At 35.4% G+C, this 13,819-nt stretch overlaps 1 protein-coding gene across 1 annotated transcript; it reads right to left on the bottom strand.

Moving 5' to 3' along the window:
• Window positions 1-10,579: 10,579 nt before the first annotated feature.
• LOC133331094 (cytochrome P450 6d1-like) lies at window positions 10,580-12,770 on the bottom strand. The gene is made up of 5 exons (XM_061539504.1): window positions 12,241-12,770; window positions 11,616-11,777; window positions 11,109-11,557; window positions 10,801-11,049; window positions 10,580-10,740 (listed from the first exon to the last, which is right to left on the bottom strand). The coding sequence occupies exons 1-5, from the start codon at window positions 12,768-12,770 to the stop codon at window positions 10,580-10,582; spliced, it is 1,551 nt and encodes a 516-aa protein (XP_061395488.1).
• Window positions 12,771-13,819: the final 1,049 nt, after the last annotated feature.

The following is a 13,819-nucleotide window of genomic DNA, read 5'->3' as shown; positions in this document are numbered from 1 at the left end:
TTAAAGAATACTTCATCAAGGCCGACGTTAGGCGTGGATTTTTTAAAGAATACTTCATCAAGGTCGACGTTAGGCGTGGATTTTTTAAAGAATACTTCATAAAGGTCGACGTTAGGCGTGGATTTTTTAAAGAATACTTCATAAAGGTCGACGTTAGGCGTGGATTTTTTAAAGAATACTTCATCAAGGTCGACGTTAGGCGTGGATTTTTTAAAGAATACTTCATAAAGGTCGACGTTAGGCGTGGATTTTTTAAAGAATACTTCATAAAGGTCGACGTTAGGCGTGGATTTTTTAAAGAATACTTCATCAAGGTCGACGTTAGGCGTGGATTTTTTAAAGAATGTTTTTTTAAGGTCCATACAAGGCGTGGTTTTTTTAAAGAATGTTTTTTCAAGGTCCACTTTAGGCGTGGATTTTTTAAAGAATGCTTTTTCAAGGTCCACGTTAGGCGTGGATTTTTTAAAGAATGCTTTTTCAAGGTCCACGTTAGGCGTGTATTTTTTAAAGAATGCTTTTTCAAGGTCCACTTTAGGAGTGGATTTTTTAAAAAATGCTTTTTCAAGGTCCACTTTAGGCGTGGATTTTTTAAAGAATGCTTGTACAAGGTCCACTTTAGGCGTGGATTTTTTAAAGAATGTTTTTTCAAGGTCCATACAAGGCGTGGATTTTTTAAAGAATGTTTTTTCAATATGCAGACGTGTATTTTTAAAGAATGTTTTACAAGGTCCACTTTAGGCGTGGATTTTTTAAAGAATGTTTTACAAGGTCCACTTTAGGCGTGGATTTTTTAAAGAATGTTTTACAAGGTCCACTTTAGGCGTGGATTTTTTAAATAACGTTTTTTCAATATGCAGACGTGCCCACTTTAGGCGTGGATTTTTTAAAGAATGTTTTTTCAAGGTCCATACAAGGCGTGGATTTTTTAAAGAATGTTTTTTTAAGGTCCATACAAGGCGTGGTTTTTTTAAAGAATTTTTTTTCAAGGTCCACTTTAGGCGTGGATTTTTGAAAGAATGCTTTTTCATGGTCCACTTTAGGCGTGGATTTTTGAAAGAATGCTTTTTCAAGGTCCACGTTAGGCGTGTATTTTTTAAAGAATGCTTTTTCAAGGTCCACTTTAGGAGTGGATTTTTTAAAGAATGCTTTTTCAAGGTCCACTTTAGGCGTGGATTTTTTCAAGAATGCTTCTTCAAGGTCCACTTTAGGCGTGGATTTTTTAAAGAATGTTTTTTCAAGGTCCATACAAGGCGTGGATTTTTTAAAGAATGTTTTACAAGGTCCACTTTAGGCGTGGATTTTTTAAATAACGTTTTTTCAATATGCAGACGTGCCCATTTTAGGCGTGGATTTTTTAAAGAATGTTTTTTCAAGGTCCATACAAGGCGTGGATTTTTTAAAGAATGTTTTTTTCAAGGTCCATACAAGGCGTGGATTTTTTAAAGAATGTTTTTTCAAGGTCCATACAAGGCGTGGATTTTTTAAAGAATGTTTTTTCAATATGCAGACGTGTATTTTTAAAGAATGTTTTTTCAAGGTCCACTTTAGGCGTGGATTTTTTAAAGAATATTTTTTCAAGGCCTACCACAGGCTTGGATTTTTTAAAGAATAGTTTTTCAAGGTCCACTTAAGGCGTGGATTTTTTAAAGAATAGTTTTTCAAGGTCCACTTAAGGCGTGGATTTTTTAAAGAATAGTTTTTCAAGGCCTACCACAGGCGTGGATTTTTTAAAGAATAGTTTTTCAAGGCCTACCACAGGCGTGGATTTTTTAAAGAATAGTTTTTCAAGGCCTACCACAGGCGTGGATTTTTTAAAGAATAGTTTTTCAAGGCCTACCACAGGCGTGGATTTTTTAAAGAATAGTTTTTCAAGGCCTACCACAGGCGTGGATTTTTTCAAGGGCCATCCAATGCGTGGATAGGCGTGGATTTTGTAAAGAATAGTTTTTCAAGGGCCATCCAGGGCGTGGATAGGCGTAAATTTTGTAAAGAATAGTTTTTCAAGGGACATCCAAGGAGTGGATAGGCGTGGATTTTGTAAAGAATAGTTTTTCAAGGGCCATCCAGGGCGTGGATAGGCGTAAATTTTGTAAAGAACAGTTTTTCAAGGGCCATCCAGGGCGTGGATAGGCGTAAATTTTGTAAAGAATAGTTTTTCAAGGGACATCCAAGGAGTGGATAGGCGTGGATTTTGTAAAGAATAGTTTTTCAAGGGCCATCCAGGGCGTGGATAGGCGTAAATTTTGTAAAGAATAGTTTTTCAAGGGCCATCCAAGGAGTGGATAGGCGTGGATTTTGTAAAGAATAGTTTTTCAAGGGCCATCCAAGGCGTGGATAGGCGTGGATTTTGTAAAGAATAGTTTTTCAAGGGCCATCCAAGGCGTGGATAGGCGTGGATTTTGTAAAGAATAGTTTTTCGAGGGCCTTCCAAGGCGTGGATAGGCGTGGATTCAGGGGAATGGGGGCATGATACTTACCATATTTTTTTGTAACCGTAAATAAAAACAAACAATATTTTTGGTATTTTTTTAATTTTTATTAAATATTTTTTGTAAAATATATCAAATTTTAATTTTTATAAATAATTTTCTTAACAACTAATCCGATTTATTTGTTCTGTATTGTCGTGCGATCCATTCCTTGTGAAATGTTGATGATTGAGAAAACAGGATAACTCCAAAAGATATAATTATTGTTATAGGCGGACCTGCCCTGCCATATTTCCAACTTATTTATAGCTCGTTGTCAAAATCACGGGAAGTCGGAGCATATTCAATTCTCAACTACCTGGAAAAAAAATTAAAGATAAATTAGAAAAAAAATATATTTTTTAAGCTATGAAATATTTTTTAATTTTAAATAAACGTTTAAAATATATCGGCCCAACAAGTTTTAAACTGTTACGGAATAGCTTCAATTTCACATTTTGTTTCGAAATGTGAGTGGGCGTGGATTATTTAAAGAATGTTTTTTCAAGGTCCACTTTAGGTGTGAATTTTTTAAAAAATATTTTTTCAAGGTCCACTTTAGGCGTGGATTTTTTAAAGAATGTTTTTTCAAGGTCCACTTTAGGCGTGTATTTTTCAAAGAGTGTTTTTCAAGGTCCATACAAGGCGTGGATTTTTTAAAGAATGGTTTTCGAGGTCCACTAAAGGCGTGGATTTTTTAAAGAATGCTTTTTCAAGGTCCACGTTAGGCGTGGATTTTTTAAAGAATGCTTTTTCAAGGTCCACTTTAGGCGTGGATTTTTTAAAGAATGGTTTTCGAGGTCCACTAAAGGCGTGGATATTTTAAAGAATGCTTTTTCAAGGTCCACGTTAGGCGTGGATTTTTTAAAGAATACTTCATCAAGGTCGACGTTAGGCGTGGATTTTTTAAAGAATACTTCATCAAGGTCGACGTTAGGCGTGGATTTTTTAAAGAATACTTCATAAAGGTCGACGTTAGGCGTGGATTTTTTAAAGAATACTTCATCAAGGTCGACGTTAGGCGTGGATTTTTTAAAGAATACTTCATAAACGTCGTCGTTAGGCGTGGATTTTTTAAAGAATACTTCATCAAGGCCGACGTTAGGCGTGGATTTTTTAAAGAATACTTCATCAAGGTCGACGTTAGGCGTGGATTTTTTAAAGAATACTTCATCAAGGTCGACGTTAGGCGTGGATTTTTTAAAGAATACTTCATAAAGGTCGACGTTAGGCGTGGATTTTTTAAAGAATACTTCATAAAGGTCGACGTTAGGCGTGGATTTTTTAAAGAATACTTCATCAAGGTCGACGTTAGGCGTGGATTTTTTAAAGAATGTTTTTTTAAGGTCCATACAAGGCGTGGTTTTTTTAAAGAATGTTTTTTCAAGGTCCACTTTAGGCGTGGATTTTTTAAAGAATGCTTTTTCAAGGTCCACGTTAGGCGTGGATTTTTTAAAGAATGCTTTTTCAAGGTCCACGTTAGGCGTGTATTTTTTAAAGAATGCTTTTTCAAGGTCCACTTTAGGAGTGGATTTTTTAAAAAATGCTTTTTCAAGGTCCACTTTAGGCGTGGATTTTTTAAAGAATGCTTGTACAAGGTCCACTTTAGGCGTGGATTTTTTAAAGAATGTTTTTTCAAGGTCCATACAAGGCGTGGATTTTTTAAAGAATGTTTTTTCAATATGCAGACGTGTATTTTTAAAGAATGTTTTACAAGGTCCACTTTAGGCGTGGATTTTTTAAAGAATGTTTTACAAGGTCCACTTTAGGCGTGGATTTTTTAAAGAATGTTTTACAAGGTCCACTTTAGGCGTGGATTTTTTAAATAACGTTTTTTCAATATGCAGACGTGCCCACTTTAGGCGTGGATTTTTTAAAGAATGTTTTTTCAAGGTCCATACAAGGCGTGGATTTTTTAAAGAATGTTTTTTCAAGGTCCATACAAGGCGTGGATTTTTTAAAGAATGTTTTTTCAAGGTCCATACAAGGCGTGGATTTTTTAAAGAATGTTTTTTTAAGGTCCATACAAGGCGTGGTTTTTTTAAAGAATTTTTTTTTCAAGGTCCACTTTAGGCGTGGATTTTTGAAAGAATGCTTTTTCATGGTCCACTTTAGGCGTGGATTTTTGAAAGAATGCTTTTTCAAGGTCCACGTTAGGCGTGTATTTTTTAAAGAATGCTTTTTCAAGGTCCACTTTAGGAGTGGATTTTTTAAAGAATGCTTTTTCAAGGTCCACTTTAGGCGTGGATTTTTTAAAGAATGCTTCTTCAAGGTCCACTTTAGGCGTGGATTTTTTAAAGAATGTTTTTTCAAGGTCCATACAAGGCGTGGATTTTTTAAAGAATGTTTTTTAAATATGCAGACGTGTATTTTTAAAGAATGTTTTACAAGGTCCACTTTAGGCGTGGATTTTTTAAAGAATGTTTTACAAGGTCCACTTTAGGCGTGGATTTTTTAAAGAATGTTTTACAAGGTCCACTTTAGGCGTGGATTTTTTAAATAACGTTTTTTCAATATGCAGACGTGCCCACTTTAGGCGTGGATTTTTTAAAGAATGTTTTTTCAAGGTCCATACAAGGCGTGGAGTTTTTAAAGAATATGTTTCAAGGTCCATACAAGTCGTGGAGTTTTTATAGATTATTTTTCAAGGTCCATACAAGGCATGGAATTTTTAAAGAATGTTTTTTTAAGGTCCATACAAGGCGTGGTTTTTTTAAAGAATTTTTTTTTCAAGGTCCACTTTAGGCGTGGATTTTTGAAAGAATGCTTTTTCATGGTCCACTTTAGGCGTGGATTTTTGAAAGAATGCTTTTTCAAGGTCCACGTTAGGCGTGTATTTTTTAAAGAATGCTTTTTCAAGGTCCACTTTAGGAGTGGATTTTTTAAAGAATGCTTTTTCAAGGTCCACTTTAGGCGTGGATTTTTTAAAGAATGCTTCTTCAAGGTCCACTTTAGGCGTGGATTTTTTAAAGAATGTTTTTTCAAGGTCCATACAAGGCGTGGATTTTTTAAAGAATGTTTTTTAAATATGCAGACGTGTATTTTTAAAGAATGTTTTTTCAATATGCAGACGTGTATTTTTAAAGAATGTTTTACAAGGTCCACTTTAGGCGTGGATTTTTTAAAGAATGTTTTACAAGGTCCACTTTAGGCGTGGATTTTTTAAATAACGTTTTTTCAATATGCAGACGTGCCCATTTTAGGCGTGGATTTTTTAAAGAATGTTTTTTCAAGGTCCATACAAGGCGTGGATTTTTTAAAGAATGTTTTTTTCAAGGTCCATACAAGGCGTGGATTTTTTAAAGAATGTTTTTTTCAAGGTCCATACAAGGCGTGGATTTTTTATAGAATGTTTTTCAAGGGCGTGGATTTTTTATAGAATGTTTTTCAAGGGCGTGGATTTTTTAAAGAATGTTTTTCAAGGATTATCAAAGTCGTGGATTTTTTAAAGAATGTTTTTCAAGGTCCACTTTAGGCGTGGATTTTGTAAAGAATAGTTTTTCAAGGGCCATCCAAGGCGTGGATAGGCGTGGATTTTGTAAAGAATAGTTTTTCAAGGGCCATCCAAGGCGTGGATTTTGTAAAGAATAGTTTTTCAAGGGCTATCCAAGGCGTGGATAGGCGTGGATTTTGTAAAGAATAGTTTTTTAAGGGCCATCCAAGGCGTGGATAGGCGTGGATTTTGTAAAGAATAGTTTTTCAAGGGCCATCCAAGGCGTGGATAGGCGTGGATTTTGTAAAGAATAGTTTTTCAAGGGCCATCCAAGGCGTGGATAGGCGTGGATTTTGTAAAGAATAGTTTTTCAAGGGCCATCCAAGGCGTGGATAGGCGTGGATTTTGTAAAGAATAGTTTTTCAAGGGCCATCCAAGGCGTGGATAGGCGTGGATTTTGTAAAGAATAGTTTTTCAAGGGCCATCCAAGGCGTGGATAGGCGTGGATTTTGTAAAGAATAGTTTTTCAAGGGCCATCCAAGGCGTGGATAGGCGTGGATTTTGTAAAGAATAGTTTTTCAAGGGCCATCCAAGGCGTGGATTTTGTAAAGAATAGTTTTTCAAGGGCCATCCAAGGCGTGGATTTTGTAAAGAATAGTTTTTCAAGGGCCATCCAAGGCGTGGATAGGCGTGGATTTTTTAAAGAATAGTTTTTCAAGGTCCACTTAAGGCGTGGATTTTTTAAAGAATAGTTTTTCAAGGCCCATCCAAGGCGTGGATTTTGTAAAGAATAGTGGATTTTGTAAAGAATAGTTTTTCAAGGGCCATCCAAGGCGTGGATAGGCGTGGATTTTGTAAAGAATAGTTTTTCAAGGGCCATCCAAGGCGTGGATTTTGTAAAGAATAGTTTTTCAAGGGCCATCCAAGGCGTGGATTTTGTAAAGAATAGTTTTTCAAGGGCCATCCAAGGCGTGGATTTTGTAAAGAATAGTTTTTCAAGGGCCATCCAAGGCGTGGATTTTGTAAAGAATAGTTTTTCAAGGGCCATCCAAGGCGTGGATTTTGTAAAGAATAGTTTTTCAAGGGCCATCCAAGGCGTGGATTTATTAAAGAATAGTTTTTCAAGGGCCATCCAAGGCGTGGATTTTGTAAAGAATAGTTTTTCAAGGGCCATCCAAGGCGTGGATTTTGTAAAGAATAGTTTTTCAAGGGCCATCCAAGGCGTGGATAGGCGTGGATTTTGTAAAGAATAGTTTTTCAAGGGCCATCCAAGGCGTGGATAGGCGTGGATTTTGTAAAGAATAGTTTTTCAAGGGCCATCCAAGGCGTGGATTTTGTAAAGAATAGTTTTTCAAGGGCCATCCAAGGCGTCGATTTTGTAAAGAATAGTTTTTCAAGGGCCATCCAAGGCGTGGATTTTGTAAAGAATAGTTTTTCAAGGGCCATCCAAGGCGTGGATTTTGTAAAGAGTTTTTAAAAAATATTTTTCAAGGGCCATCCACGGCTTGGATTTTTTAAAATATGGTTTTTTCGAGCAGCAAAATAGGCGTTGATTTTAATATTTATTCAAAAAATAAATATTGAATACATTACGAGACTCAAATGAGATAAATAATAAATAACCTTTGTTATTATAATATATTAAATGTGAACCAGGTTAACCTAATTTGGTGACGATAAATGAATGCTACCAAATGTATTAGACATGATTAGCTTAACAAAGCATCGCCCAATGCATTTAGGCATTCATTTTCTTCACACATTCTCATCCTTAATATGCACCGCTTAGCATTCATGGCATCCACACATCTTCCAGTTTTTGTTTTCAAAATTAGGAATTCATCGACAGATCAACAATCGTAGATTTCAACACTTCACTTTGCCAACTTCAGATTTTTACGACTGGATTTTGAAAAGAAACACAAAACAAATAAAAACAACTTTGACGTAATATTACACAATTACGAATAAAACGGTTACAAATGCTACAAATAACAACAACTACAACGTAATCGAATACGTAAACACCTCAAAACAAATGATGATCAAATGACTAACAAATAATAATCATAATATGTATACAATTAAAATGTAATAAACACCAAAACAAAAAACAAATATGAAGAAGAAGAAAAGCAAATAAATACTAACCATATAAAAAATGATCGGTGAAGTCGAATCTGAGCTACGCTGCTTCCATAGGCATGCTTTTTAAAAAATAGTTTTTGGAGGCTGGGTTTTGTAATAATATTTTTCAGAGGACCAGCTGCCCAAGATGTGTGGATTTTTAAAGAATATTTTTCAGAGATCGATCTACTCAATAGGCGTGGATTTTTAAAGAATTTTTTCCAGGGCTCACAAAGACAAATAAGCGTGGATTTTTAAAGAATATTTTTCAGAGATCGATCTATTCAATAGGCGTGGATTTTTAAAGAATATTTTTCAGAGGTCGATCTGCCCAATAGGCGTGGATTTTTAAAGAATATTTTTCAGAGGTCGATCTGCCCAATAGGCGTGGATTTTTAAAGAATATTTTTCCAGAGCTCACAAAGACAAATAGGCATGAGTTTTTAAAGAATATTTTTCAGAGATCGGTCTACTCAATAGGCATGGATTTTTAAAGAATTTTTTCAGAGGTGGATTTTTAGGGGACATAACAAGGTGTGGATTTTTTAAAGAATTTTTTCAGAGGTCTCACAAAGACAAATAGGCGTGGATTTTTAAAGAATTTTTTCCAGAGCTCACAAAGACAAATAGGCGTGGATTTTTAAAGAATTTTTTCCAGAGCTCACAAAGACAAATAGGCGTGGATTTTTAAAGAATTTTTTCCAGAGCTCACAAAGACAAATAGGCGTGGATTTTTAAAGAATTTTTTCCAGAGCTCACAAAGACAAATAGGCGTGGATTTTTAAAGAATTTTTTCCAGAGCTCACAAAGACAAATAGGCGTGGATTTTTAAAATATTTTTCCAGAGCTCACAAAGACAAATAGGCGTGGAGTTTTAACGAATTTTTTCCAGAGCTCACAAAGACAAATAGGCGTGGATTTTTAAAGAATTTTTTCCAGAGCTCACAAAGACAAATAGGCGTGGATTTTTAAAGAATTTTTTCCGAGGTCGATCTTCCCAATAGGCGTTGATTTTTAAAGAATATTTTTCAGAGATCGATCTACTCAATAGGCGTGGATTTTTAAAGAATATTTTTCAGAGATCGATCTATTCAATGAGCGTGGATTTTTATATTTTTCAGAGATCGATCTACTCAATAGGCGTGGATTTTGAAAGAATATTTTTCAGAGATCGATCTATTCAAAAGGCGGGGATTTTCAAAGAATATTTTTCGGAGGTCGATCTACCAAATAGGCGTGGATTTTTAAAGAATATTTTTCACATGTCGATCTACCCAAGAGGCGTGGATTTTTAAAGAATATTTTTCACATGTCGATCTACCCAATAGGCGAGGATTTTTAAAGAATATTTTTCAGAGATCGATCTATTCAATAGGCGTGGATTTTTAAAGAATACTTTTTTAAGCCATATATTGTCCCACTGTAGGGTATAAAATTGAAAATGATACCCACAAATTAAAAACAATCCTCCATTGAATGAAAATTCAATGAACACAAAACAATTCCAAAAAGTCTGTAAAGATAGGCAACATTGGAACAGTTGACCGACAGTCTGGCTGGCAGTCCGAGTAGTCAGACATATGGTCACATGGTTCATTACAAAATAAAAAACCACAAAACAACTAGTCTGTGTGTGTGCGAGGTAAACAAACATCTGTGATGATGGCGTTGATGATGATACCCTACCGTTCGATACAATTCAAAAAATCGCTACAACTTTGCAATTTTATTGCTAAAAATTAACCAGCTGAAAACACCTGTTGTAACAGCACACATCAATATTGTGAACGGCTGAACAAGGGGCTATGAATAAAAGCTCCGAATGGCTAAACGATAAAACCTCAACCAAGAAAACAGGACACATTTTCTATGGAATGAAATATGAGCGGATCAAATGGATGCGAGAGGCATTAACATGCATTGCAATGCATTATTGGGTAAACGGTTAGTGGTTGTTTTAATGAATAATTAATTTGGAAATTTTATAGCTTGCTGATGTATTAATTAATTACATTAGAATGATGAACAATGGAAGGGGAATTAATGTTGCAGCTAATGGTATATTAAAAAATGCACAAATGTTGAATTAACAAATAAATGCACGATATTGCGAATGACCATACTTCTTCAAAAATATTCTTTAAAAAATCCACGCCTTGTGTGGATGCTCGAAAAAATATTGTTTAAAAAAATCCACGCCTTGTGTGAATGCTTGCAAAAAATATTCTTTAAAAAATCCACGCCTTGTATGAATGCTTGAAAAAGTATTCTTTAAAAAATCCACGCCTTGTGTGAATGCTTGCAAAAAATATTCTTTAAAAAATCCACGCCTTGTGTGAATGCTTTAACAAATATTCTTTAAAAAATCTACGCCTACTGAGAGTCCTTTAAGAAATATTCCTTAAAAAAACCACGCCTACTGAGAATACTTGAAAAAATATTTTTTAAAAAATCCAAGCCTATTTTGGTGCTTGAAAAATATGCTTTAAAAAATCCGCTATAATTGTCCTTGAAAAAAAGAAAAAAATTCGCTTACCATTTTAAAAATTTTTCATCTCCTTTTTATTGTTATGGGTAGACCTCCTTTGGGTAGTAAAATCGGTGTGGTATGAAATTTAAATTCCACCTCCTTACGTTCCATGGTCTCAATACTGAAGTTGGCTAAAAATTTGACCAGGGCCACCTTGACATTTACAACACCCATGCGTTGAGCTGCAAAGAAAAATAATTTTGAATCTCGAATTTTATAGAAAAATTATGTTCGATAGTTACCAATACAATGCCGGGGACCCTCCCCAAATGGCATATAAGCCATGGGATTATAATTAATTATATCGCGATCAAATCTCTCTGGTATATAGTCCATGGGTTGAGGGAAATATTCAGGATCTCTATGTAGACCAAACAGAGGTATAATTATGGCCGTTCCCCGTTTGATGGTGAAATCCATGCCAGGTATTTGAAAATCTTGGGTGCATTCACGATTCAGAAATGGTAGGCCGGGATATTTGCGCATGGTTTCTGAAATTAAACAGCCGGATAATATTTTTTTTTAGATCGAAAATAAGTTCCGTACTTACCCATAACACACAAATCCAAATATTTCATATCCTTCAGGGCATCATAGCTCAAAGGTCCACCAACCCGCAAATTGTGCTTAGCCAAAGTGGAATCAATCTCCAACTGAACTTTGGCTAATATTTCCGGATACATGGCCAATTCGTAGAGAGTGAAAGCTATGGTGGCAGATGTTGTTTCCGAGCCGGCAATATAGAATAGAAGTAAATTGGCCGCAATCACATCGATGGAAATTGATTTCAAATTTTCTGCAGCAGATTCTGAACGCCACACTGAATCATCGGTATCGTCAGATATCTTCCCAGTATTTCGCAGTTGAATCAGAAGCTGTAGAAGGTCTTTACGGACCACATTATTTTTCTCACGAAATTCTATTGTACGTTGAACAATATCCCTGATACTGAAGGTGATCGGATCATTAACACCCAAACGGCAGAGCAGGTGTGCTATCCTAGGGAAGAGGGACATTAATTTTCCCGATATTATTTGGAGCTAATATTCGTACTTACGGTGGACATATAAAGTTCATAACATGACGTATTTGTTGTAAGAAATTCGATTTGGGGTTCTTAAACAAACCATCACTCATCAGATGGAATTCATTATTGGGATTTGAGAAGCTATCGAGTTCCAGGCCAAAAATAACCGAGCCAATGATATCGACAGCGTAGCTATAAAATATAAAGAAAGTAAGAAAATCAAGGAATATTTTTCAAGGCCAACAAAAGGCGTGGATTTTTAAGGGGCGTGGAGTTTTTAACCAAAATTTTATCCAGGGTCACCTTTGGCGTGGATTTTTAAAAGAATATTTTTTCAAGGGTCAACTTGATAGGCGTGGATTTTTAAAAGAATATTTTTTCAAGGGTCAACTTGATAGGCGTGGATTTTTAAAAGAATATTTTTTCAAGGGTCAACTTGATAGGCGTGGATTTTTAAAAGAATATTTTTTCAAGGGTCAACTTGATAGGCGAGGATTTTTAAAAGAAAATTTTTTCAAGGGTCAACTTGATAGGCGTGGATTTTTAAAAGAATATTTTTTCAAGGGTCAACTTGATAGGCGTGGATTTTTAAAAGAATATTTTTTCAAGGGTCAACTTGATAGGCGTGGATTTTTAAAAGAATATTTTTACTTACGTTGTTGCCAAATCCTTAACATCCACCTGCTTTGTCCCGCCATCCTCCATTTGCCCCAGTAAATGCTTTATCATTTTATCTCCCACCTCATCGACTGTTTCGAACATTGCCTTCAGCTTACCCGATGAAAAGGAGGGAGTCAGTTTTGCCCTCAATGTACGCCAAGTCTGCCCTTTCAAATTGAATAAATGCGAAGAGAGGGGATCATATTTCTCATCCACATAAACACCACGATCATGAAAACTCCCAAAATCCGTGGTCATGATTTGACGTATTAGAGCGGCATCTCTCACTAATATAGCAGGTTTGAACAGCATATAAATACCGACAATTTTCTCCTCATAATTTTTATAGATATCCGAAAATACCAAACCCAAAGGTTTTTCCTTTTTCATGACACGGTGCAAGCAACCCAGCGGCACGGGCCCACTGTCATCGGTTGCAATGCCCAAACGCTGCCATTGGCTGTAGTGTCGCTTCACAATCGAATAAATTATTATCACTGAGAGAATAAAAATAAATAATAACATCGTTTTCTTGTTTTGTTATTATTTTTCCCGCTCGGTCTTATCGCGTAAAAACTCAAAGTGAAACTAAGAAATTTTTTGGAGAGGGTGAGAAAGAGAACATAAATTTCAGGGTTTTATTTCTTATCATCGAATGACCATTCTCCCAGCTAATGCTCTTAATGCAGATAACTGAGACGTCTTTGATTGTCTCTTTTGTTTGGTTCATGCATTTGTGTATTAGAGTGCCCACTATCTGTCAGACGACTAGACGACTAATTAAGAAAATGGAAAACTAGTCTAGAAAATATCAGAAACTGAGGGGAAAAAGAAAAAATACAACCTCAAGTGGATTGAGGCCTGCGAATTATTTTATATAGAAAATAAATTCTGTTACAAATCCACGCCTTATATAGGCCTGGGAAAAACATTCTTTTAAAAATCCTCGCCTTATATATGCCTGGCAACATTTTTTCTTTTAAAAATCCTCGCCTTATATATGCCTGGCAAAATTTTTTCTTTTAAAAATCCTCGCCTTATATATGCCTGGCAAAATTTTTTCTTTTAAAAATCCTCGCCTTATATATGCCTGGCAAAATTTTTTCTTTTAAAAATCCACGCCTTATATAGGCCTGGGAAAAATATTCTTTTAAAAATCCACGAGCCTAGAAAAAAAGTCGGATTTTTCTACCTCAGGTGGAATGAGATCTGTTCGAAGTTTTTTTCTCATGAAAAAGAAAATGGTTCTGTGGTGAACGTGAGGCATGGTGCCATAACTAGCCAACACATTGGCATGTGGCAGGTTGTTCAAAGTCATAAAACATATTTTCCTCATGTACAGAATTATCATGATTGCAGTTGAATAGAATTTATTACAACACGTAAGACCGATGCCTAACTAACAACACCTATCAGTACTTAGATCATTTACTGCCACAACAATGTAATTTTTAATGCCACATTCAAATTTAAGTGTTCCTTAAAATGAATGTGTGAATACCCAACCCAAAAAATTAGTTTTTCTCCTATTTTTTAAAGGAAATGGTAAACATCGATATAATTGATAATTTTCA

This window comes from Musca vetustissima, unplaced genomic scaffold (genome assembly GCF_032173495.1).
Source record: "Musca vetustissima isolate MV318-11 ecotype Yass unplaced genomic scaffold, APGP_CSIRO_Mvet_v1 utg19508, whole genome shotgun sequence".
Classification (NCBI taxonomy): Eukaryota; Metazoa; Arthropoda; class Insecta; order Diptera; family Muscidae; genus Musca; species Musca vetustissima.
Note: the sequence above shows the minus strand (reverse complement) of the source record. Positions and strands in the feature narration are given on the sequence as shown.